This window comes from Ipomoea nil, unplaced genomic scaffold (assembly GCF_001879475.1).
Source record: "Ipomoea nil cultivar Tokyo-kokei standard unplaced genomic scaffold, Asagao_1.1 scaffold0188, whole genome shotgun sequence".
NCBI lineage: Eukaryota > Viridiplantae > Streptophyta > Magnoliopsida > Solanales > Convolvulaceae > Ipomoea > Ipomoea nil.
In genome coordinates, this window is record NW_017616616.1 from 2,645,141 (window position 1) to 2,672,357 (window position 27,217).

General features: G+C 34.6%; 3 protein-coding genes across 4 annotated transcripts; 2 read left to right on the plus strand and 1 right to left on the minus strand.

Moving 5' to 3' along the window:
• Window positions 1-364: 364 nt before the first annotated feature.
• On the plus strand, window positions 365-6,859 carry LOC109182663 (pentatricopeptide repeat-containing protein At1g02150-like). Its single transcript, XM_019332813.1, has 3 exons — window positions 365-907; window positions 1,624-2,892; window positions 6,632-6,859. Exons 1-2 carry the CDS (start codon window positions 500-502, stop codon window positions 2,842-2,844), a joined length of 1,629 nt encoding a protein of 542 aa, XP_019188358.1. The 5' UTR covers window positions 365-499; the 3' UTR covers window positions 2,845-2,892; window positions 6,632-6,859.
• Window positions 4,209-6,908, plus strand: LOC109182670 (pentatricopeptide repeat-containing protein At1g02150-like). The gene is made up of 2 exons (XM_019332822.1): window positions 4,209-4,680; window positions 5,428-6,908. Exons 1-2 carry the CDS (start codon window positions 4,273-4,275, stop codon window positions 6,640-6,642), a joined length of 1,623 nt encoding a protein of 540 aa, XP_019188367.1. The 5' UTR covers window positions 4,209-4,272; the 3' UTR covers window positions 6,643-6,908.
• Window positions 6,909-10,757: 3,849 nt separating this feature from the next.
• LOC109182704 (probable WRKY transcription factor 12) lies at window positions 10,758-15,102 on the minus strand. Of its 2 annotated transcripts, none has more exons than XM_019332868.1 (4): window positions 14,305-15,102; window positions 14,049-14,122; window positions 13,199-13,366; window positions 10,758-11,103 (listed from the first exon to the last, which is right to left on the minus strand). In XM_019332868.1, exons 1-4 carry the CDS (start codon window positions 14,656-14,658, stop codon window positions 10,941-10,943), a joined length of 759 nt encoding a protein of 252 aa, XP_019188413.1. In that variant the 5' UTR covers window positions 14,659-15,102; the 3' UTR covers window positions 10,758-10,940. The 2 variants fall into 2 exon arrangements, with proteins under 2 accessions (XP_019188413.1, XP_019188420.1); XM_019332875.1 differs by having other exon boundaries at window positions 14,308-15,100.
• Window positions 15,103-27,217: the final 12,115 nt, after the last annotated feature.

Genomic DNA, 27,217 nt, shown 5'->3' on the forward strand with positions numbered 1-27,217 from the left:
GTAAATTTCATCTTGTGACTTGGTAAATGATCTCATAATAAAGTAAACTCATCTTGTGACAGGTAAATGATCCATAATCAAGTAAATTCTTGTGACTTGTAAACTTAAGTTTTTCATTGTTACTTGTGCACTGAGACAGTGAAATAATCTGTTTAGATTGTTTATAGTTGATTTCTATAGTGTAATTAGTATTTGGATCAGCTTAGATTGTTTATAGTTAATTTCTGTAGTTTAATTAGTGTTTGGGTTCGAACCTATGGTTGGAATGAACTAGTAATAAAAAGAAAGGGGAAGAAAATTTAAAACTTAAGGGCAATTCGGTAATAAAATGAAACTTCACATTGAGTAAGCTTACCTTATCTTCAGAAATGTCTAAAACCCTAAATTCAAGTTTTAATCTTATATGGAGTAAGCATGCCTTATCTTCAGAAATGTCAAAACCCCTAAATTCAAAGCTTTAATCTTTACTCTTCTAGCAAAATTCCGGGCCCCGGCAACCATGCTACTACAAGCCCCCGCCACCGCTACCTCGAAAGCTCCGCTCTTCCGCCACCGCCAACACGGCAGCCTGTCGTCATCCTTCTTCCATTCTCTCTCATTTCCGTCTGGGCTTTCAAGCTCGATACTTCCTAAGCCCCTGACCACCGCCGGTGACCCCGCCTCTGTTGCTATCACCTGCGCTTTGAAATCGAAACCCCGCGGCCGTGGCACGGTGGACTACGAGAGGAGGCAGAAGGGGCGGTGGTTTGACATTTACAAGAGATTATCTTCAATGCAGGACCCGGAAGCGGGCGCTGCTAGTGTGTTGAACCAGTACGAGAATGAGGGCAAGAAGATTTCAAAATTTGGCCTCTCTCGTGTCGTTAAGGAATTGCGCAAGTTCAGGAGTTACAAGCTCGCTCTTGGGGTAAAAAAACACTAATTGATTCCATCAAAATTTTGATTTCTGCTTGTTTGTTTGTTTGTTTGTTTTGATTTTTGATAGCTTATAATGTTATCTGTGATTCTTTGAGTGAAGAGAAAACCCGCAGCCACTCTCCAAGAGGGCATTGGATAAATCCCGCCTTGTGACACTTACAAAAGATCACAAGTAGCGAAACTAGCCTAGGTAGGGCACCGGGTAATTCCTATCTTGTGACCATAGCGGGCAAAGGACCACAAGTAGCGAAACTAGTCTAGGTTGCCATAGCTCACCGACTCAAATCAAGAAGGCCAACAGGTCACTCCCGGTTAAACTTATAACCTTTTGGTGACCAAGTCAACAGTATGATCAACTTGGTTGGGTTCGAGCCCTCTCTTGTATGGAAAAACCAATATGACCCCCTTAATTGGGTCGGCCCGGTGCGAACAGAGATTAGTACCAGCTTAAAGGTGTCTGCTACCGTTAGGGTCTGCTCTCAGGACACCTCGTGGTTTAACCCAAAATAAAACTTGGTTGGGTTGCCCCATTCTCATTTCTCAATGATTCTTGATTGATTGTTTGGTTGACTAACTATAATCTAAAAGCGTGAAATCTCAAAGCTACATTCTTGACCTGACTAACTTTTTGCTTGATGGTGGATCATGAAACATGTCCCTGTAATGAACTAATTGGAAATCAGTTCCTTATTGCATATTGTTCAGGTCTACGAGTGGATAGAGAATAGACCGGAGAGGTTTTGGATGACTTCGAGTGATATTGCTATTAAACTAGATCTGATTTCCAAGGTGCACGGGATTTCTAGTGCCGAAACCTACTTCCACAAGTTGAGCGATTCCTTGAAGGACAAACGAGTATATGGTGCGCTTTTGAATGCATATGTCCACGCTAGTATGAAGGAAAACGCCGAAGCTTTGTTTGATAAGATGAGAGAAAAAGGTTTTATGACTCAGGCACTTTCATGGAATGTTATGATGACCCTTTACATGAACTTCAAAGATTATGGCAAGGTGGATGCAATAGTCTCGGAAATGATGGCGAAAAATGTTCCACTAGACATGTATTCCTATAATATCTGGATATTATCGCTTGGATCTCAAGGTGCCCTGGAAAAGATGGAGCAAGCATTCGAGCAAATGAAGCTTGAAACGAGCATCACTCTCGGCTGGACTACTTTCAGTACGATGGCTACAATATACATTAAGGAGGGGCAGTTGGAGAAAGCCGACGAGTGCTTGAAACAGATAGAGATGAGATTCCAAGATCAGGGTCGTCTTCCTTACCATTATATCATCGGTCTTTATGGTAACATTGGTAGAAAGGAAGAGGTACACCGTATTTGGGATGTTTACAAATCGAAATTTCTTAATATTCCGAATGTTGGTTACCGTGGTGTAATTTCTTCCCTGGTGAGATCGGGAGATATTGAAGGCGCGGAAAGTATTTATGACGAATGGCTATCGAAAACCTCAACGTATGACCCTCAGATTGGGAATATTCTTTTGGAATGGTACGTGACGAGCGGGCTCACAGAGAAAGCCCAGGCATTTTTTAACAAAATTGTCGAAGCTGGAGTGGAGCCAAACTCGAGGACATTGGAGATTCTTGCTGAAAACCATGTCCGAGTAAGAAGAATCTCCGAGGCACTGTCTTTCTTGAAAGATGCTTTTTCAGCTGCAACATCAAAAAACTGGAGACCGAGGCCGGCAACCATATCTTCAATTCTCGAGCATTGCGAGCAAGCAAACGACGGGGCAAGTAAGGAGCTGTTATTTGCGGTGCTGAAGCAAGTGGGCTGTCTTGACGACGAAAATTACATGTCTATATGTAACGGGAAGCATACCGGAAATGAATTGGAAACAGACGATAATACTGTCGAAGAGAGCGAAAGGGGAGCTGAACTGATTTTCAGCCAACTACATTGATGCCCAGAACAACTTCCACTCTTCTTTTCAGGAGGATGCAGCCATTATTAATGTGCTTGCCAAGAGTCTGAAAAGTCAGATTTCCAGGTTTCAGAAAAAAAATTGACTTGTCTTTTGCAGTATTGGCCTGGAGAAGAAGCAATCTTTCCATATCTGCTCTTCTTGCCTGCAAGTCTGCAATTCTCACCATGGAATAGAAGCGTGTGTTGTACTGGGCATTGGACCATTGAATATATTGTAGGTATGATTCCACACCAATGTATGGAAATTCAAATACAAGGAAATTTTGATATTCTGTCTACCTTTTTTTTTTTTTTTTTTTTTTTTTTTGACACCACAGCCCTCCCCTTTCTCCTCTCCTTTGTGCTTTTTAACTTTGTATTAGGCCCTCGAATTTTTGTAAGTTGCAATTAAGCACATAAACATGTCACTAGGGTTCCGACGGTTGTTCGGTGAGGTTGCGGGCAAAAATCGACGACGAGCGACCAGTATGTCGTCGGAGAAGGCATTACAGTTGGTCGCCTACCAATTATTGCTAATTTTCATCTGGAACCTCGTTGGACAACCGTTGGAACAGGTCACTAATTGATTTTTAGGCCTTGATGTCGCCATCTCCGTTGACGGAGAAGGCAGTTTGGTCACCTTCCCCAATTGCCATCTTCGGAGACTTGATGGTCGTCCGTCACCGATTTTCACCCGAACTCTAGTGACATGTTATTTCAGGTCACTAATCGATTTTGGGATTTGACCTCACGTATAAAGTTCGGATGTATATTTGCTCATTTTCTCTTTGAAAATTTTAAATAAACAAACAAATAGGTAAAATCTTGCAGCAACGTTTTTAACTAATTATGACTTTTTGACTTATAAGAGAAATTGAGAACTAGTTCAAAGTATAAGGAGCCCACATCGATAACACAAGAAATCATAAACATAAGACTGTAATAATTCTACCTTTATAGAATAATTTTTTCAACTTCTCCTATTCTCGGTCTATTCTTATGTAAACTAGGATTACTCTATTGTTTCTCATGCATCTAGAGCATCACATTTTCTCTTAACTTCCTTATTCAATATCTCGATTTATCGGAACATTATTTTATCCTAATAACGATTTAAGTCTAAATTTAAGAATCTAGTCTTACCAGTAAAACCTTATATTTTGAAAAAAAAAAAAAAAAAAAGTTTATAGGCATTTTCACAAAATCTAGTCTTACCAAGAAATCCTTATTTTTTGAAATTTAGAAAAAAAAAAAATAGATAAAAACATTTATGGGTGAAATTAAAAAAATAAAGACGTTTATGGGCATTTTCGCAATAAAATGAAATTTCATACTGAGTGTGCTTGCCTTATCTTCAGAAACCACTAAAACCCTAAATTCCACAGTAATTACAAAATTACACCAAAAAATCTGGAACCCCTGCAAAATGCTGCTCCGGCTCCCCACCACCGCCACCTCCAAAGCCCCACTATTCCGCCACCGCCAACACGGCCGTCTCTCTTCACCCTTCTTCCACTCTCTTTCATTCCCATCTGGGTTTTCGAGCTCGACGCGACTCGAGCTTGTGACCACCTCCAGCGGCCCTACCTCTGTTGCTATCATCTGCGCTTTGAGATCAAATTCCCGCAGCCATGTCACAGCGAACTACGAGAAGAGGCCGAAGGCATCGTGGCTTGCCGTTTACAAGCGATTATCTTCGATGCCGGACCCGGAAAATGGCGCGGCTAGCGTGTTGGACCAGTATGAGGATGAGGGCAAGAAGCTTCCCAAATTTGTTCTTATTCGTGTCATTAAGCAATTGCGCAAGTTCAGTCGTTACAAGCTGGCTCTTGAGGTAAAAGAAAACTAGAGATTTTGATTTGTGATCTTTTTGATGTTCTGACTATAGCTTATAATGTTCTATATGGTTGTTGATTGATTGTTTGGATAGTTTATCTATCAAGTCTTGTTTGGTTGGATTTAGACTTAAATTGGTTTAGGCTAACTGTAATCTTAAAGCATGAAATCTCAAAGCTAGATTCTTGACCTGATTATATCAACTTTCTCTACATATAGCTTTGAATGGTGCTGCCCGTATGGGCAGCTCAGTTGGTTTTGGGTAGTAGATTGTGGGCAAAGACACATGATCCGTTATTCCGTTTAAAAGAAGTGGGAGTTACACTCAATGCAGTCGGCTCCTTGTAGGCACGAGGCACTAGGCACCGGATCCTCCCACATAATGGGTTGCTTGGTTTTAGGGTGGTAGATTGTCGGAAACGGCACATGATCGAGTTTGAAAGCCGTGAGAGTTACATCTAATGTGGTGAGCTTCTTGTAGGCACTAGGCATTGGTCCTCCCACCTAATGGGCTGTTTAGTCACTGTGATTTGCTCCTCCACTATTTTGTTGGGTCGAGGGTCACCGTGATTTATCCCTCTATTATCCTGTTGGGTCGGAGTGTGGGGGTCTTAGGGCAAGAGAATTTTGCCTTTTGTGGGCAAGCATTGAATGGTGGACCATGAAACTTGTCCTTGTAATGAGCAATTTGTATGCTTTCATGGAATAATAATTGGCAATCAGTTCATTTTTGTATATTGTTCAGGTGTATGAGTGGCTGGAAAATCGAAGGTTTTTGATTACCACAAGGGAGATTGCTATTAAATTAGATCTAATTTCCAAGGTTGATGGGATTTCTAGTGCTGAAAACTACTACCTGAAGTTGAGCAATTCGTTGAAAGACGGGCGAGTATATGGTGCACTTTTGAATGCCTATGCCAATGTTAGCGAAAAGGAAAAGGCCGAAGCTTTGTTTGATAAAATGAGAGAACAAGGTTTGATAAAATACGCGCTTCCGTGCAATGTTATGATGACCCTTTACATGAAACTCAAAGAGTATGACAAGGTGGAGGAAATAGCATCGGAAATGATGGAGAAAAATGTCCCGCTAGACATATATTCCTATAATATCTGGCTATCGTCGCTTGGATATCAAGGCTCGGTGGAAAAGATGGAGCAAGCATTTGAGCAGATGAAGCTTGACACGAGCATCAATCTTGGCTGGGCTATTTTTAGTACGATGGCTACAATATACATTAAGGCGGGGCAGCTTGAAAAAGCTGAATCTTGCTTGAGAGAGATTGAGAGGAGAATCCAAGGTCAGAGGCGTCTTCCTTACCATTTTCTCATTAGTCTTTACGGTAGTGTTGGTAAAAAGGAAGAAGTACACCGGATTTGGAACGTTTACAAATCAAGTTTTCTTAATATTCCTAGTATGACTTACCGTGGTGTCATTTCTTCCCTGGTGAGATCGGGGGACATTGAGGGTGCAGAAAATATTTACGATGAATGGCTGTCGATAAACTCAGCATTCGACCCCCGGGTAGGAAATATTCTATTGGGATGGTACGTGAGCAATGGGTTCACAGAGAAAACCGAGGTATTCTTTAACCAAATTATTGCAACCGGAGGGCAGCCAAACTCGTGGACATGGGGGATTCTCGCTGATCACCATATGAGAGCAAGAAGAATCCCCGAGGCTCTGTCTTGCTTGAAGGATGCTGTTTCGGATACAAAATCAAAATACTGGAGACCTAGGCCTGAAACCGTATCTTGTATTCTCCAGCATTGCGAGCAAGAAAATGACGGGGCAAGTAAGGAGCTATTATTCGAGGTGCTGAAGGAAGCGGGCTGTCTCACCGATGCAAAGTACATGTCTATATGTTCTGGGAATGAATTGGAAGAGGATAATAATAGTGATGACGAAGAAACTAACGAGGGCGCTGAATCGATTTTCAACCAACTATTACCTGCAGCTTAACAAGCTTAGCTTGCCAAGAGTGAAACGTCAGATTTCAGAAAGAATTGACTTTTGGCTTGCTCAGTATTGACATGCAGAAACCATGTTTTTGCTTGCCTTGTAACATATTCCATATTGCTCTTCTTGCCTGCAATGCTTCACCAAGGAATGAAAGCATATATCATGGCCCTGTTTGATAACATAGGTAGCTTTATCAGTTAATTTTGGCTTATTTGACTATTATTCGCTGTTTGACTCGGGTAAATAATCAATGAATGTTTGATTAATTAGTTTTTTGTAACAGCTTATTACTCTAAAATGATAAAATTCAAAGACTTGCTTTTTCGATAAGCTTTTTGAAAAAATCATTTAACATGGAATCAGCTATCAGTTAACAGCTAATTTACCAAACACTTTTCACAATCAACTAATGTTATCAATTAGTCAAACCCACTAACCCAATCAGCTAACAGTTATTTATTAAACACCCCATTATATTTATTGGGCTTTGGAGCATTGAATGTTGTAGTGAGTTTATAAGAGCATCATTATCAGTTGGGAATATTATGGGGATATTGTAAGAGTGATTAGGAAAGAGAAGATGGGAGGGGAGAGAAAAAAGAAAGAAAAAAAATAACAAAACTTAAATTTAAAAAAAAATAGATAAATGAAGCGTCACAGCGTGCCTGAAGCGTCACACATGCGCGTGCAGTGCACGTGCCCGTGTGGCCATCGCGTACAGTTTGTGTTTTGTTTTGTTTTTTTTTTTTTTTTTTTTTTTTTTTTTTGGTTTTCTGACATTCTTTTTAAACTTTACAGGAGAAATAACTCCCTGATTAATCTCACCCCACATCTATAAATAACCCAACTCAAGTTATTTCATCTTATATTAACCCAATACTATGCTCTATTGTGGATGCTCTAATTTATATTGCTAATTCATATGATTCCACCATTATATTATAATGGAAATTTTGCTTTTCAGTTTAGTTTGATACACATACACTGCTGGGCACCAAGATCCTCTGGCTCTCCTTGATGCCTTTAAGTTTGTATTTATATTTTTATATTCATAATTTAGGATTTTTTTACGGTGCTTATTTTAGTACAACCACACCAGTCCTGTGTAGACAATTGTAGTATCTTAATTTGCACCAAGCATAATTACACCAGCACTGTACTATATAGTTTATAAATTTAATTCAAATAGCGTCTTAAAAATTTATTATGTTCTTAGTATCTTATGTCATTATAGTTTGGTCACCTTTAAGAAAACATTCTTGGCTCCACCATTATCAACATGAGACAGATTTTCGAAATTAGCTAGCCAGGCAACCTTTATTTTGAAAAAGATAAGAAAAGAAAAGGCATCTTTAATTTGCAGGAAGATGTCTAGAAGATATATATATATATATATATATATATATAGTTGAGTTCAAATTACGACAACAATATATAGAGGGCTATGAAGACTAATAATGGGCACACAACAAATTAATAGCAGACACACAATTTAATACATAATAGCACACAAGAATACATGTAAACACGAACCTAGACTTTATTAATTAACAAATTTATGTACGCGACATACAAATTGTTGCACACGACTACATTCGGTCATGCACACGACATACAGGCTAATGACACACTACATCTGTCCTCACAGTCCTCTATAATATACTCGTCCTCATTTGAACTCAACTCTTTCTCTCTCTCTCTCTCTCTCTCTCTATATATATATATATATAAATTCATGTGCAGATCTGCACCGCCTAGTATGCATGAATGCACTACCACGTGTTGCACCAGGGTGTGGTGCATTTTTATCGTGCATTTCACCCTAACTAGTGTATTTCTAATACGGTGCATTTATGTATACCTGGTGGTGTAGATTCGCACGTTCACATGAGAAACTTTGTCCGCATTGTGTAATATATATAACATAATATATTTATAGTCGGATTAAATTTTTAGTTGAGTGTTTTACACACTTGAGGGGCGCGTTGCACAACATGCAACAAAATTCTTGGTAGATTATTTATGCTTAATTAGAAAGAAATGGCAGTGATGGTGGTTCTGCTAATGAAAGATTTGATGATGACTCACTAATTTCTGTGGATAAAATTAACATACCAGAAATATATAGCTAGATCAAACTTGTGAATATCTGAAGGACATGCATGCATAATGCACATTTGACTGTTTCAAAACATTATAGTATCTCTTATATACTTAATTGACTCTTAATTAGTCCACCATTAGTGGATTTTGCATGTGGGTGAGATCTTATATACTAGCTAGACAGGCAAGTGCACCAGATCAGAAAGATTAGTGTCTAGAATATCTTTTTTCTCTGTAATAATAATCTATAGGACCTCATTACTAACTAGTTGCAAAGACATAACGTTATTTCCTTATACTTGCGTAACAATTAATGCCACGTTCTGATGACAAGATACTGGACTCGACCCTGCAAGCGTATTAGTAATATATATATATATATATATATATATATGTTTGCAATGGTTTTTATTATGTGTGATTAGGGATGTAATCTTAGCCTTAAACTCCATAAAAATCAATTCGATTAACTCGAAACCAAAAATCAATGGCATGATACCTTTTAAACTGTACATTTTTATGCACAAGAACTCAATCCAAACTTAAACACCCAATATTCGTGACAGGAATCAAACGGCCATCACCCTTCCATTGAAAACAAGTCTTAAACGCGAGCTTTCATTTATTAGACCAATGCCTCGAATGCAACCACAGCTCATTATTACATGAGAAAGAAGCTGGGTATGTAAGTGCATGCAAAATGGCATGTTTACAATAATCATTACCTAGGATGTACTCACAATTAAATTGAAGTAAATGGGATTTGATGAAAGCTTAATTAGTTGGGAACCCATATATATATGTTTAACAAACATGGTGGTGATATTTACATTTGCAAGAAACAATCAATATGCCCTACTTGGTCAACAAAAAGAATCACTACACTCATTACGTACACTTCATCATCTTATTAACTAATAAGTTCTTTGGTTTAGTTTCAATTCAAATGCACTAATAAGCTAGCTACCTTCATCCACTAACTTACTTAAGAATTAGACTTCTTTAATTTTATACTACTAATTTGACTTTCAATGTGTTTCCTGGATATCTAAGCAACTTAACCATGACTAGATAATCTGTCTTTTCATAGCTTACTCAGATCAATACACACACACACATTCCGTGCGGACTTTCAAATGCGGATAATACTTTCCGTGCAAATTCATCATTAGGTATTTATAAATGTAACACGCACTGTTTGAAAATGCACCACAATAAAGTGCACCAATGCACCACAAAATGCACAACACCTCACCGCACCTAATGATGCATTTCTGAACATTTTGTGATGCATTTATGCATACCTAGTGGTGAGTGACCGCACGTGAAGCACTGTCAGCACGTGAACTTGACCATGTATATATATATATATATATATATATATATATATATATATATATATATATATATATATATATATTAGTCATATTAAGTTATGACTAATATTTGTATCATTTTGGTCATATAATATTGGATTTCACCTTTCAAGTCTAACTAATAGTATTTCAAATGAAGTCCAGCTATTATTAGATCCTATTTGATTTGATGAGTTGTGCTTATGGATCCATTCATAATAGTATAATAATACCCCCAATACTCCATACAAGAGGAAGAATACCCAAAAAAAAAAAAAAAAAAAAATAGAAAGAAAAAGAAGATCATAAGAAGAAAAAGCTTGGTCACTTCATATGAATAAGATGCAGGGAGAATAAGAGCATCCATAATAGTGGAGATATTTTATGATTTTTTAGGAGTTTTTTAAATGTAATTAGAAAAGAGAATATGAGAGAAGAGAAAAAAAAAAAGAAAAAAATAAAAAATAATTTTAAAAATATTAATAATAAACACATTGTGGATCTAGATTCATGTTACTACATACCCCGATGCATGCATTCATAAGACTACTCTTCGAGAGTCAAGACTTTATATAAAAGAGAAAATACAACTATACCCTAATAGAAAAAACATTTTTTTTGGGAGACCAATAATAATGTAACAATACATAAATGACAGAGCTGAGCTAGGTAATTTGTTGATGAAACCCTTAGGAGGATAATATAGATACAAACATAGGATCCGAGGACATATATTATTTATGTTCGACCATTACAGATATTTATATATATAATGTTATTATATATATATATATAAATATGGAAGTAGTAAGATATATATATATATATATGTAATGTAGTCTAGAAAGAAGTGAAACAATCATGTTCAGAAGAGTTGGAGTCATCGCAGGGGGAATGATTGTGTCTACCTTCATAAGTTGTTATTACCATCCTGCAATCTTCAGAAAGCCGTTCCACTCTCTTCTTCACCCGACAATTACTGTGTGTACATCGGTAGTAACTTCTGCATACATTTCAACTCTTAGCTTTCTTCATTAATTATCTATATAACACGCATGTGTGTTTGTTCAATATAAATATATACATCAAATACTAAATATACAGTATGTAGTCCATTATTCACTCTAAAGTTTTAGTTAAGATATATCTTTTAATTTGTGTTAAAACTAGTATTTACAACATTGTAATACTAATGTGTGTATGTATATATGGTTAGATCATATTATAGAGGTCTTATTCTTTGGGTCTTCTCTAATGCACCCAAAAAAAAAAAAAAAAAAAACTTTCTTGATACCAGTCTAGTGAAATCCCCTAGCTAGTAGTTAGGCATAGATAAATAGTTCGATTCCTGTTAACATAATCTGAATCAATTAAGTAGTATATGGTTTTTCTACCACAAGTTATTTCTGTTGTGTGGTTTAGGGGGTATAATACTTGAGCTGGGATTTACCAAGCGCCTGTCCTCTCAAGTAGTAGTTATGTATTTTTCTCGTCACCCAAAAAAAGAGATAAATATCATTTTATAGTTAATTTTACTTTTAGTTTATGATATTTATACACTTAGTATTGTGTGTGTTTTTTTTCTTTTAAATTTGATCATATTTCATTTTTTAATTTCAAGTTTCTAAAAATAAGGCTAAATTTGACAGAGAATTGAAGTCAAGAATGCAAGTGGTGAAATTAAAATAGTAGCTACAATTAAATGTAAAAATGCATCCTTGTGACTAAAACTAGAATTAGCTCTAACATTTTATATAACTCTATATAACAAAATATTCATCAAAGTCATATCTTAAATGGTACTAAAATGAGAGAATTAAACACTACACACATATACACAAAACCTAATATCTTGATTTGAAAATTAGATATATGGATCATATATTATATATGTTTTACCATACCATTTAAGCATAAAAGCATTTGAATATATAAGAAAAATGAAAAAAAAATACTTTCGATACTAAATTTTATGTCAACTGATTTGATATTACTTGCGGTAAGTGTTACAATTTTTTATATTTATTTATTTCGTATTATTCATGAATATAAATATTTTACTTCGAGCGTGCATCAATTTTTGTATCAAAATGTTGTTTAACTTCGTTGTTCAATAGTCTCGATTATAATTTAATTTAGATTAATATTTTAATTTAAAAAAAATTAAAATTATGATATTTGAGTCAAGTACACTCCACATTCATGTGCAATTTTTTTTTTTTATTTCAAACTTTTTAAAAGAACTTCAGTAAAAGTTTAGTCAAAGTGACAGCCATCACAGGGCAAAAGAAGACAAGTAAAATTTAGAGTGTCAGAAATGAACACTGATGAAGATTCACAGATGTAATCTAGGGCAAGGACAAATGAATCTTACCCTATATGTTATCATTATCCTTAATATTCTGGCCAGGAATTCGACAAAATCTTATCCCTAATTATCAGTAATCTTTGGTTTATTAACAATTAAGGAAATGAAAAAAAAAATTGTACTAAAAAACCAACCAGGAATACACTGTACTACTAACATTCCCATCCACTTCAGAAATCTGTCAGTAATGATAGCCAATCTGCATTATTCTGTGTACTCCTAACAACTCATTTTTATATTCTTTCATTATGAGTTGTACTTTTTATGACAATAATTCAATTTTAATTATAAAAATTTAACCTATAATTAAAAGATAAAACCAAGCATTAGTCAACAATCTTCTAGATAAAGGGCATATATCATCCTATTCAATTAAATTTTTTCTTTTTTTAAAATCAAACTCTCAATTCCAGTAGCTATTGACCTTCATCGTTTGAGTTATTTTTTTTTATTTTTTTTTTTTTTGAAAGCCATCGTTTGAGTTATTTAGTTATGCTTAACCTAGTTGATTTATCTGCTGATTGTGACTGTGACTTTTCCTAATCGATCACTCAATATCCCTTAACCTAACACGCATAGAAGGGTTGATATCGACCCTTCGTAATTGCATTAGCCCTTCGTTTACTAAGAGTATAACAGTTCGTTTATCAACTGTCCAAAAAGGGTATGTTTAATTGATTGAAGAAACATGCATATATTATGATGAAGGAAAATTAATGTTGTGTTATACCTGGGATGAAGGCTGTTCTTGACAACTTTCTGCCCATATTTCCTCCATTTGTACCCATCATCAAGAACATCAACATCGCTCCTTGTTTGGAAGCAAAATCTGGGCTCTCTCAGCTTTCTCCTCACTTTCACTTTCCCCTTGTCAACCAGCGACGACGAGCTCCTCCACCTGCAAAACCACAACCTTATTCTCATCAAAAAACAATTAAGGAAAACTAATGTATGTATATATATATATATATATAAATGTGTTCTTCCAAGTGGGCTGCTATGTGCAGTTCTAGCAGGTACAGTGTTTTGAGCATTATTATGTATGTTATAGTGGATCTACCACTTCTTGTCCTTCTCAACCTGCACTATACACTAAACTCTACATACACAAATATAGTGAGAGAGAGAGAGAGAGAGAGAGAGAGAGAGGCTATGTTAGAATTAGAAACCGAGCAAGTAATATAAGGATGTTTTGTCTAGATATACATCATCTTCTTGGATGTACGATTCTGATGATCGAGATTCAAGAAAATATGGATCGAAGCTTCTGTAGAGCACCAAAAGGAGATAGTGCCCAAAAGAGGGTATCAACTATCAAAAAGTTTGAGAGAGATAAGAGAGAGAGAGAGAAGCAGGCAATACACCTACAGGTTAAAAGACATCACCTTCAATCCGTGGAAATCTGTCCAAAAGATATATACATATAATAATATACAGAGAAAGGTGGGGGTGGGGGTAGGGGGTAGGGGATTTGTTTCATTTATTTATTCTTATTTGGTTTCTGCATTTTTTGAAGAAGATGAAGATATGAAGAAGATATATATATAGAGAGAGAGAGAGATGTATATATATATATATACCATGAATTGTTACCCTCAGCTGCATTTCCACTGCAATTTTCATCGTTTGCACCCTTAGGATCCATCGTTCCAACCTATTAAAGAATTAAGGAAGAGTTCCAGGAAGAAACTGTTAGAAAAGTGAACTTAATTCAACAGAAATATTTAATTAGTTTTATTCAACAGAAACATAGGAAATCGAAGGAGAATCTGCCCCATAAAGTATGGATACATATGATGTTTTGTTTTGAGGACTAAAACAATGAAATCCAACTACTACCTGGTCGTTATTATTCCATGAAGGTCTGTTGGAAAGCTGCGGCTCGGAGTGGCTAAACCCTAGAGAAGCAGTGGCGGCGGCGGCGTTGCTGGTGGACTTGGCGGCGGCCGCGGTGGTGGAGGCGGCGTTGCTGCAACTGCTGCTGCCGTCGAGCGGCTGAGACGAGGAGGAGAGAGGGGTTAAGAAGCTCATCACCGCCTGGTTGTGATCCTCGAACTGTACAAACCCCATTTCGTGATGCATAGCCGCATGAGGATGATGATGATGATGGTGATGAGGATGGTGGGGAGTGGAGAAAGAGACTTGTAATCCATAATTGGGTAGCCCTGATCTTCCTTCATCACCTTCCATTCCTCTCTCTCTCTCTACCTCTCTCTTTCTTCTTCGGAGATATACGATGATGATGGGATTATCCTACAACACAGACAGACAGAGCAGATAGATAGATCCTGTTCAACCAAGGTGGTTTAGTTTCTGATCCAAACTCTCTCTCTCTCTCTCTCTCTCTCTCTCTCACTCTCTCTCTCTTTCTCTCACTGCATATATATACAGAAAATTAAACTGTCTCTGGTTTTGCTTACTGGGAGATCAGATGCAGTGTTTGGGGTGCATGTAGATGAGCTTCTTCATTCGAGGCAATCTAGGTATAAAAGAAAACTAGGGTATTGTGTTGTTGTTGTTGTTGGGGAGTACTAGAATTTCATTTGTTGCTAGCTGCTACCTTGTACATACATGGGGGTACTCTCTCTCTCTCTATCTCTATCTTTTGAGGAATTAAGTACTGTTTGGCCGGGGTTTGGTCAATTGGTAAACGCTCTGCGGATTTTTGTATTTTTATTATTTTTATTTTTCGATGATTGAATTCTTACTGCCTTCAGATTTTGGTGTTGGTATATTTTGGAAAAGTTTCAACAAGTGCCGAAATTTGTACAAGACCTTTGACTCCTCCAATAGACCAATACTTAGCCATCCACCCTAACTGCTACTATATGTATATATCATATCGAAGGGTATTTTACTAGGGGCACCCCAAGCTAAATTCATTGGGAATAGTTCACTTGGTAACTATAAGATCTTAAGTTTTTATTGTGTAGATAAAACATTTACTATTACACCAATAGTTATAGCTAGTAATGTTAGGTAGCCCAACCGTTTGATGAACCCATGATCCTGGCTTTGATATCAATTGTAGGATCAAACATTTATCACTATTGACAGATAATATACTTTTGACGACTAGATGTATAAGTGCTCGACATGTACCCCATGGGACACGAGGAACAATCCGCGACCCGAACCAACCCGCTTCAGTAACAAGACCCAACATGAATTGAAACACAATCTCATCATATGCGGTATTAACTATAGTGTATTCCGGGCTCAGTCCCAACCCCGTAGCTCGGACCGGGTGTCCCGGGCTGATAAGACCTTTTTTACTAGAAGACAAGCACAGTAGGTAACGCACTACCCGGTCGCAGTAGGCCGGAGTGAGCATGTCACGAATCTTTTCACATGTGGACCCATTGGCGATGCCTCCGACCTCCCCAGTGCATGCGCTACATGTGGCACACATCATGTCGAGCCCCCAGCATGTGTTCCTTACTTAACCCTTATGAATACTGTATTTATTGCTAACAGAAGGTGAGGGACTTTGCTCTGTCAAAACTCTTGTGAGCTCGGGACCCTCCGACCCTCGGTCTTAACTACCCTGAACTAAATAGATCGGAGGAAGAGATCAGACAAATAACCCAACCTCCCCCACTTCAAGAATGGGACAACAATTACATAAGCTTTACCTGACAATAAAAAAAGTAGGGACTTCAGGAATCTTAAGGCACGTGGCAAAATCCGCAAGGCCTCCGGTCTGCCCTTCTGCATGAAGAGCACGCGTCACACATGACGGGCTTCCGGCATGTGTTCCCTTCATTTCCCCTATAAATAGAGCATTAAATGCAAATGGAGTGACTTTTTTGACACTTTCTTCTGCATACCTACTTTTAGCCCAGGAACCTCCGACCCACAGTTGCGTAACCCGAGCTTAAAGACTTAAACCAACAAATAGACTAAGACAGGATCCCTATACGATCGAACCCTCGTACATTACATGTCCATAGGAATCACCATATTTACTACATCATGCTTAAGGTATTTTTCAGCTTAAGGTGCGCCAGTTCAGGACACCTGATCATTTGCATTCATGTTGCCGGGACGGCAGGATGCACATTTTTTTTTTTTTTAAAAAAAATTGACTAATCCCTGTTCGCTCTAAGATGCACGGGAGCTGACCCAAAGAAAATCATAACTTGTGGGAATCAAACTCAGGTTATCCTGAAATTCTCTCCACAAAGAGAGTTCATTTGTCACTTGAGTTATGAAACATTCAAAGATGATAATATATGATTCATAGTTAATCATTTTGATAGTTCAATGTTTATGTGTTACAGATGAAGGCCAGATTAGCGCACAACCCATTGGTGGAGTAATGTAATTAAGTCTTTGTTCCTGATGATAAAAGTCAGCTAAGCGTGTAATTAACTTCCTGGCCCGGCCAGTTCAGGATTTATTTCGTTTTCCATGAATTCCCTAAATTATTCATGTTATTCCTATTACTACAGCTGGACAAAAAGTAATCATGGGTGAAGACTATGTTGTTCTGACGTTCAAACCACGTATTTACATTTTTTTCTTCCTTTCTTTCTTGTTTCTGCCTTTAATGAATTAATTTCCATAAATCATGGTCAAATTGTACTTTGAATATGCTAAGCCTCAATTAAGTTGGACAGTTCTAATTACTAAGTTTTTGTTTGCGTTTTCACTTCAAGAAGGTAAGGATTAAGCAATCATTATTACACTAGCGCTAAATAATCCATTTTCTAATACCTTTCAGTCTTAATTGCATAGCATGTTTATAGTGGGATTCGAACTTATGATGTGTTTAGCATTACGTCAAAAACTATAATTAGTAGTAATTGCTCAATTTTATTTCCTTATACTTGCGTGGTAGTTAACACCATGCTTTGATAGCAAGATGTTGTATTTTACTCTCCGATATCAGCATATTAATTCCTCCACAAAACTAATTGTTGGGCGACTGCTTGGAGAGTCGAGTCCACCATCTTGCCATCGAAACGTGACGCTAATTGTTACACAAATATAATATAACAAACTTGCTCATCATTCGCTACTAGCTATAACTTTTGGTGTAATAATAAACGCTTTATGTTGGCAATTGCATCAGAGCAAGTATGATGGGTAGTTAAGGCTGGTAGATGCACCGTTACACAGTATTAAAAAAAAATAATTTATGCATTCACTACTAGTTAAGCACCCCATCATTTCTTCTTCTCCTAAATACTGCATATTAAATTAGTAAGTTAAGTCACTACGGACAACCTCACCCGTATTCTGCTCAAGGAAGATGGTTGCATCAAATTATTAAGTACAAGAAGTTAAAATAACAAGATGGTGGAATAAAATCAAAGTTAAAATAATTGATACTTACAAAAGGGGATTATTATATTGCTTGATCATGTAGTAATTGTTGTCCCCTTGAAGCAAGGAAGCCCAAGGTTTGTTGGACAGTGGACCGATCCTCAAACAAACAACTAAAACTTTCCATTCTAGGTAGCACATTCATATTGTTTTTTTAGTACAAGCACAAAGAAATCAATACAACTCGAACCAATGACTTCTCATTTAAGGGAGTCATTGCATATCATTTGGTCACAAGATCATTAGCTCATATTATTAGTCCAATAATTTGTTTAATTTGCTTGAAAACATTCATTTTATATATTAATACATTATGATTTTACCTATATAGTGTATATGCCGATAATACTGAGTACAGTTATACATATATTGTTTTTTTGTTAGACAAGATATACTATATATAAGTATCAGTAACTATAGTATCTGATACAATTAAATATATCATATACTTTTTGAAATAAAGTATATCATATATACATATAAGCATATAATATTGGGTATATATATACTTTTTAGTTTTTTTTTTTTTTTTTTTTTTTTTGGGTGTTACAGTGGGTACTATCAACACTCAAGGCAATAATACTTAGTACAATTAATTAAGTATATCATACATAACAGTATCTTTATGGACTATGTGTGTAGACTGAAATTTCTAAGGTCTCATACACCTTGCTTATTATCAACATTAGATACAACTAAAAAGTTTTTTGGACCAAAAGATCAGATACTAATCGTACTTAAAGGAATCTTGAATTGCTTAAACATGTAGTGCAAGGATTCAAACGCATATGTATACATCAACACTTTTAAGAAAGTTGTTAATTCTCTGAATGAGATTTGACTAAAACTCGATTGAATTAGTCGCATCATATAAGTTGTGAATACCAATACACACAGTATTAACAAAACAACAAATGATTGTATCTAATATATATTTTGGTAACAAGTATCTTTACAATACTTATCTATAACTTAGAATTTTTTATTTTTATTTTTAAATATAGATTGGGCATCATATTGTGTTGGTATATTTAGATAGATGAGATGTGAGGTAGATAGGAAAAGCAAGGAGAAAGATGAGACATGCAAAAATTCTAGAGCGCAATAATGAGTGGGTGTAGGGCCATCACAATTTCCATCCATGTCAAGAGAATGTCTTGTATATATTGTATGTATATGTATGAATGAATATAATGGTTGTATGTATATGTATATGTATATATGTGTGTAAATATAGTTGAATGAAAGGGACATATTGTTGGAGAGTGAAACATATATAGCTGATGATAAGCCTCTAGCTAGCTCATCAAATCCTGCCAAATCTATTTCCAATAGATGCTCCCTCCCTCCATTGTCTTCTCACTCCACCCTTCCCTGCAAAAAGATGAAACAAACTATCACACTCACTTCATTCATAATAACCCCCATTCATCATATATATATATATATATATATAGATGTGTATTCAAATGAGGACAAGTATATTATAGAGGACTGTGAGGACAGATGTAGTGTGTGTCATTAGCTGGTATGTTGTGTGCATGGCCGAATGTAATCGTGTGTTAATGTTTGTATGTCGCGTGCTAGATTTGTTAGTTTATAGAGCCTGGATTCGAAACCCGATGTTTACATTTATTCTTGTGTGCCATTATGTATTATGTTGTGTGCCTGGTATTAATTTGTTGTGTGCCCATTATTTGTCCTCACAATCCTCTATATATTGTTATCTTCATTTGAACTCAACCCTCTATATATATATATATATATATATATATATATATATATATATATATATATATATATATATATATATATCTTTCTATGCATAAATAAATAATAATAAAATAGAAAAATTCAATCAGGCAAGTTAATTACTTGATAATTATAACGCTCTAACTTTTGATGAGAACGATTTATTAATTTTCTTGATTTAAGTTATGTGTAATATTTACTCAGTGCATACCTTTGAGTAATGACTGCGGGTTCTCTCATCACCTAAAAATAGTTGAAATATCATACATAAAAATATAGTAATGTAGGTATGTTGAAGTATTTATGAAGCTTATAAAAAATTATATTATAGATATACTTCCATTGCTTTTTATTTTAAGAATATGAGTTTTTAACAAATTGTTTGTATATATCACATCAGGCCACATGTCTCTTCTATTATTGACATATCAACTTATTTAATAAATAATGGTTGTTTAATAAAGAAAAACAGACAAAAAAAATTATAACTTATCATGATTCATGAAATTATTTGATTATATATATATATATATATATATATATATATATATATATATTATATAAACTTCAATATCTCAATAAATGTAAGAGTAAATACTACACTTTCTAAACGTATATTTGTATTAGCAGTAAATTATTATTGTTATTGTTGATGTCGTTGTGTATAGCACCCAATGACCCAAGTGAGACTAATGTCACGGACATAGAGTCTGGCACAACACACAACGCCCTTCCAGCATCTTGGGCCCCTCATACTCGCGAACCAGCCTTACCCTTATATAGTCATATGTATCAAACTGGTTTTGTCCTACCATAGAGCTCATTAGGAAAACGACAATAGATTCCGACCAATTGTGCCCTTAGAATCACATCGATCCTTTTCATAGTCAAGTCCAAGATTCGACCAAACCTTAGTGTCTAAGACAGAACAAGCCTAACGCTATTGACGCCCCTTTACCCATTTGACATGTTAACCAGTTGGCTGATTCATTCCTTGAGTCTTAGCCGTCATGGAAAACCGTCCGTAACACTAATCTAATGTAAATTTGACCATAATCTCACTGAGCTCTCCAATATAGTGACATTAATTCAATCTAGTTCACATTTATATAACTATTTAACATGACACATGTTATGATCGATTCTTTAACTTTATAATTGTATTAATAACCTACTCATTAATTAATTCTGTTAACGAACAAATACACAAGTTGACTCTCAAAACTTGTAATTGTATTATAACCCACTTACCAACTGAATTAAACAACTACTGAACTATAGAATTCCTTAGCTTTTTGACATACACATCATGCATATATATATCCCTTTCCATTTGGAGTCTCTCTCGGCCTTCCACTCACTCTCACCTGTCATTTAATCCACAGTTACGTTGATAAAGAGATAATTTGAATGGATGGTCCCCTTGCAATCCCCCCCCCTACCACCTCAATCAAAGCACAACATAATTAAGTTGAAATTTGTGGTCGGTTCAAGAATTTTCCCAGGTTAATCTGATGATGATGATCAGAGCTACTGGTTTGGTCGTCTGGTCCTTTTTAATTTACACCATTTTGAAGCATACATCGTGGGCTGTTACTGTCATTCTCGACCATTCATTGCTACTGCTTTTTGCATCATATACTTAATTGAATAGCTATTATTTGAAAATATGTTTTGAGTGAAATTTCTTTTGTAATTTAATTGATAAATAATTATAAAGAGATAAATTAATATACATCTGTCTGGTTAGGGTGTGAAGATTCTTGAGATTGAAATTCAACTTTTTTGGGATCAATAAATCAATTTAGGTTATTTATAGTTACCTGACTCAAATTAAAAAAACTAATAAATAACTTTAATAAAAAGTAAATTTAAAATATATTGGAATTTTCATGTGTGATATCTATATATGCTGTCCATTACAGAAACCAGTATAGATTGAAGTATTGTCACTCTCTATGTATTAAGTAGCTCCATGATGTTGGGAAAATCAGTTTCATGAAATATATATTTTTTCTTCTCTCTCTTTCTAGCTTTCTTCCCCTGGATCTCTATCTCCCTCTGGAAAATCAAATATATATATATATAATAAGATCATGCATATATGAATATGAAAGAAAATAAGACTAAGGGGATAAGAGAGAGAGAGAGCAGCCATTTTGATGCATAGAGAAAATGAGGGCCAGGGGGCAATGCAAATAGGGTTCTGAGCTAGTGGGACAAGGAGCCGGTGGTCTAGAGTGTAGTATAGGGAATAAAAGAGCTTTGCTGATCTGACCTGTCCTTATTGTGTCATCCACTGCATTAAAAAGCTCATTATGCTTTAATCTTTATTGCTAGCTGCTTTTTTAATTGGGGTTTTGTCTAAAGCTACATTAAATAATAATAATAGAGTTAGTTGGTGACAATTTTAAATTTAGTCTCAGACTATTAATTTTGTCATTTTACATCTTAAATTTTATCATTTTTTAGATACTTTAGTCCATTTTATAATTTTTTTTTTTATTTTTAGTAAGAATATTTTTATCTCTTCATATTTTTCTTTTGTTATTTTTCGATTTCAACCAGTTTAATTGATTTAAAATTTTACTAAAAATTAGTTGAAAAATATGGTTACTAAAAATCAGAGGTTACCTAAACTTCTAAACAAATTAAATCGGTTAAAACCGTAAAAATAACAAAAAAAATATGAAGAGACAAAAATGCCCTTACTAAAAATAGAAAAAGTCATAAGAAAGACTAAAAGTGTCCCAAAACGATAATTTGAGATGTAAAATGACAAAAAAATAGTCTGAGACTAAATTTGGAATTGTCACCAAAGACAAGAGACATCTGACGAAATTAACTCATAATAATAATAATAATAATAATAATAATAATAATAATAATATATTATTATTATTATTATTATTATTATTATTATTATTATTATTATTATTATTATTATTATTATTATTATGAAAAAGATTAAGTAGGTCCCTGAACGTTACTTAAACAATTAATTTGGTATTTAAACTTTCAAAAATTATAATTAAATCTATAAACATGTTGTTTTAGAGCATTGATATTCAAAAACTCATTAATGACCTATGATTGCAGGTCATTAGGGTTTCGGCCAATTTAAACGAGCTTCCGATCAATTTTCGACAACAAAACACCAATGATCAAACAGTTGTCGGTCGCATTTCGGGAAGGAAAGCAAGTTGGTCGTTGCCTTCTCCACCGAAGGAAAAGGCAAACCAACTGGTAGCTTTCTCCTTCACAGGAGAAGGAGACTAACTTGTCCCTTTCTCCAAAGGCGACTGGGCGACCGTTCGTTCGCGCTAGTTGCGGTGTCCTGTTGCCAGAGATTGGTCGGAGGCTTATCGAGTTGGCCGGAGGATTCTCAGAATACTAATGACTTATAATCACAGGTCACCAACTGGTTTCTAGACTTCAATGCTCCAAAATAATGTGTTTATGAGTTTAATTGCAACTTATAAAAATTTAAGTGCCTAATTTATTTTTCTTAGAAAAGTTTAGGGACCTATTTTATCAATTTCCTTAATAATAATAATAATAATAATAATAATAATAATAATAATAATAATAATAATAATAATATTATTATTATTATTATTATTATTATTATTATTATTATTATTTGGTGTTTTATACTTTTTTTATTAAAAAATTATTATTTTATGAGGTATTAGGTAGGATGGAATTGTAATTTCATTTCTACCCAATTAAATTTCATGGAATTGTAATTTTATAGTTTGGTTGGAGGATATTACAGTTCCCTCCAACCATGAAATTACAATTTCTAAGGTCCCTAAGAATTACAATTTTAATTTTGTGAAATTTTAATTCTAAAGTGAATTATTATTTCACCTTTTTTCTTATTATTCTAAACAAAAAGTTAGACAAAGATTGGTGATTTTTTTCATCAATAATTTAAAAGTGGTTGAAATTTTTTACTACCATCAAAGATATTAAAAAATAAAAATCTTTGAAAAAAAATCTAATTTCCAAACATCAATAAAAGCATGGTTTGATAGTCCGATGGCATAGTTTTAGGAAAAGTTTGTTGACAATAAGGGCAACCCCATTACAAAGATTGTTCACAGGTTTTTTTTTTTAAATTACGGCCATGGATGAAAGAGAAGCAAGTGAGAGAATGCTAAAGGTCCTCCGACAAATAATGTGATTTTTGTGGTTCCAATGCTAGCACCTTTGGGAGACGACAAGTAAAATTTTAAGAAAAGAATGATTCGCTCGACTCGTGCTAACCACCTATCCATCATATCCATTCGTCCTTCCCAATTTTTTTTTTCATGTTTTTATCAAAAATAATAATTCTTTTTCCCTAGGATTATTATTATTTTCGTATATATTCGGCTATCCGCCAACAAAAACTCCATGAATATTGTATGATGATTTAACTATCAAGTTAAAAAAAAAAAAAATAGTTTCTTTTGGGTCATTGATTAGGATCGGATATCAAATTGCACATCCGATTACCGCGCTAACAAATCAAAACCTCTCATCTTAATTTGGATTGAATCACCAACTAATTTTGTTTGTCTAAGAATGGCCGAATGTTGTGTTTATTTGATACCTATTATTAGAATATAAAGAGCGCAAAAATAACCTTTGGAAACTTTAAAAAAAAAAAAAGTAAATAAACTTGGTAAAAGAATGATGATATGCAGAATAAAAAGAATAAAATTGATTATATCCTACGTACAAGTAGCCTGTCGGCATAGACACATTCTCTTCAAATCTTTTCAGGCAATAATAAACAATGGAATCGAAAAAAGAAAGAAAAATATAGAGAGAAAGCACAAGTAGTATTATAAAGATGTCTAATCTTACTGATTTGTGAAGATTTTCTGCGCATAAAGTTATGTTGCCTCTCTCCTCCTTCCTACAAATTCCTATCAATACTACATTCTATTTATCTGACAACAATTTACTTTGGCATTCCCTTTCTCACACACAAACCATTCTTCTGATCTGTTTCCAATAGTAACATTTTCATTTTTATTCCAGTAATATATCATAGCAGCCCCATTATGAGTTTTTTCTTAAATTTTTTTTTTTTTTTTTGGGAAATGTTACTTATTTGAATAAGAAATAAGAGAAGATAGATTAAGGTTTAGAAAAAAAAAAAAAAAAAAACACCGTCTAATGGACGCGTTAGGGTGACCACCAATTCAACTGGTCGCCACACTAACTTTTCTTTGGGAAAATTGTAAAAAATGTCCTTCTATAATATACATATTATTAATGTCACCCCTGAATTATGAGTGATGTAAATGTTGCCCCTCAATTATCAAAATAGTGCACATATAGTCCCTCTCGTAATGGATCTGTGCACAATGTATGTATATATATATATATATATATATATATATATATATATATATATATATATATATATATATATATATATAACTGTAAAATAATAAACAAACATAACTACTATCTTTAAAATTTTAGTTGAAATAAATGCATATTTTAAGGGTCATCATTACACTAATATGTAGATTGGACATCGAGTAATCATAATATTCTTTCCTTCTCCTTAGAGGTTAGAACAACTTTAACCCAATAGTTTTAGTGGAGAAATTTTTTAACAATAGGTGGATTGTAGATAAATAAACTTGTAGTTAACAGTAATATCGTAGTTAATATATTATAACTTATCAAATATAACAGTGTTCTAAGTTCACAATAGATGAATTGTAGATAAATAAACTAAAAATATATAATATATTAATGGTAAGTACATAATTTATGTGAATGTATGTCAACAAAGTGTATAGTAAACCATGGTACATGATATAAAAATTGGGTTCGGAATGGGTGGACCTTGAGAAAATGTCAACTATCACGATAAAATAGTTACTATTATGCTAAAAGCAATAGTGCATAACAACAATATATACCACATTCCAATGACAAATACTAGACCCAACACGATAACACCTAGCTACCTCAATTACATAATCAAACATCACGTAATATGTTCTGATAGTGATTATTAGATCAATAGTTCATTGTACTAAAATTATCTAATAGTAAATACATAACTTTATTTCTTTACACTTGCATAATAATACATTTTAATACCATAACGTTCAACGTAAACCTCTAAATAAACTTCCACCAAATACAAACTCCTTTTAAATTAATGTTTTAAAAAAATACAAATTATTTTAATTTGCTAGATGCATGGACCCACCCAGGCCAGTGTGCACACGTGTTTCAGGAATGTAACACCTCCCCCCCCCCCAAACCCCCCAAACCCCCCAAGCAAGCTAGTGCCACCATCATGTCATGAGAACTAAATATAAGAAGCTCCATGCAAGTTAGTTGCCAACACTATTAAAAAAAAAAAAAGTTTCCAAATTCAGTAATTAAGTATGTAGGATATGATTTTATCAAAAGATTATAAGAGCATTATCATCTATAGTTTATTATTTAAAAAAAAAATTGTCAGGTCAACTTTTTTCATTTTTTTCCTTCTTTTTTCTTTCTTCTTTTCTCTTTCACTCCTCTCTCTCCTACTTGGTTTCTTAAAGATTGTGCAAAAACCAAGTTGATGGTGATTGTGGTTCTATAGCAATTACTTCATGAAATAAGCTAGCTTTTTAATCTGGGGTATGGTTAAGTGACAATTACTCATCAGTCATACATCCTTAACCAAATATCAAGGATTCGATCCTGGACTTTGTGTACAGAGCATACTTAAATCTCCATATCAACTATTCCAACACTTGTTTCATACAATAGAGAGTCCCTACAATTCAACGAGTAAATTAGTTACTAATACTCCTGGCTACATCCAAAAGGAAATAAGCTAGCTTTTTGGTGCCCAAGCTCTACCCTAACACCACAGGGTTAATTTTGAAAGAAAGTTATAAATACTTCTTCTCTTTCCTTTTCTAGTTAGTTAAAGTGACTAAAATATTACAGTCTTTATTTCATTTTAAATAAAAAGCAATACAAGAAAAGTGAAAGTGCTTACCACTACGTTAAATACTATAGTTAATAGTAAATACACAATCTTATTTCTTTATACTTGCATAACAATCAACGTTGAGTACGTAACTTCAATATTAAGATATTGTATTTAACTCTCCAAATCTCCACCCAACAAAAAGATACAGGCCAGTATATATAGGGAAATATATACACATCTGATTTGTTGCAAACAAGCTAAGAAACATGAATGTACAAGTTGTAAACCAAACAGAAGCTGAGAGAGAGAGAGAAAAGAAAATGTGGCATTTGAAAAAAGAAGTTTACCTACGTATCCGACAACCTCATCATTTCATATGTAATGTTCAAACTTGCAATAGATTGCCCTAACCCTCTTCCACAGAAATTTCTTTAAAAAAGAAAAGAAAAGAAAGTTGAAGCAATGAGAGAAAGAGAGATAGATATACACAGAGATAGAGATAGAAAGAGAGAGGGGGTAAGCAAAGAGGCAGGCAATATATGTGATGAATTCCATGCAGCAATAATGGCCATTTTCAATCAGTGTTTATAAAGTCTTCCGAAATTCATGATGATGGAGTGTGGCATCAGATGTTTGGTGGGGTCTAACGTTGTCTCTCCATTTAATTTTATTCTATTTCTTGTCTCTTGTGTTTCGTATGTTTGTTTAAACACACCC

What these genes read in the sequence shown, in the direction of transcription:
- LOC109182663 (XM_019332813.1), top strand. Translation starts at nt 500, where the DNA reads ATGCTACTACAAGCCCCCGCCACCGCTACCTCGAAAGCTCCGCTCTTC. An exon ending in GTTACAAGCTCGCTCTTGGG is followed by an intron (nt 908 to 1,623) that starts GTAAAAAAACAC and finishes CATATTGTTCAG; the next exon opens with GTCTACGAGTGGATAGAGAA.
- LOC109182670 (XM_019332822.1), top strand. Translation starts at nt 4,273, where the DNA reads ATGCTGCTCCGGCTCCCCACCACCGCCACCTCCAAAGCCCCACTATTC. An exon ending in GTTACAAGCTGGCTCTTGAG is followed by an intron (nt 4,681 to 5,427) that starts GTAAAAGAAAAC and finishes TATATTGTTCAG; the next exon opens with GTGTATGAGTGGCTGGAAAA.
- LOC109182704 (XM_019332868.1), bottom strand. Translation starts at nt 14,658, where the DNA reads ATGGAAGGTGATGAAGGAAGATCAGGGCTACCCAATTATGGATTACAA. An exon ending in GGAATAATAACGACCAGGTA is followed by an intron (nt 14,123 to 14,304) that starts GTAGTTGGATTT and finishes ATTCTTTAATAG; the next exon opens with GTTGGAACGATGGATCCTAA. An exon ending in GCTGAGGGTAACAATTCATG is followed by an intron (nt 13,367 to 14,048) that starts GTATATATATAT and finishes GTGGTTTTGCAG; the next exon opens with GTGGAGGAGCTCGTCGTCGC.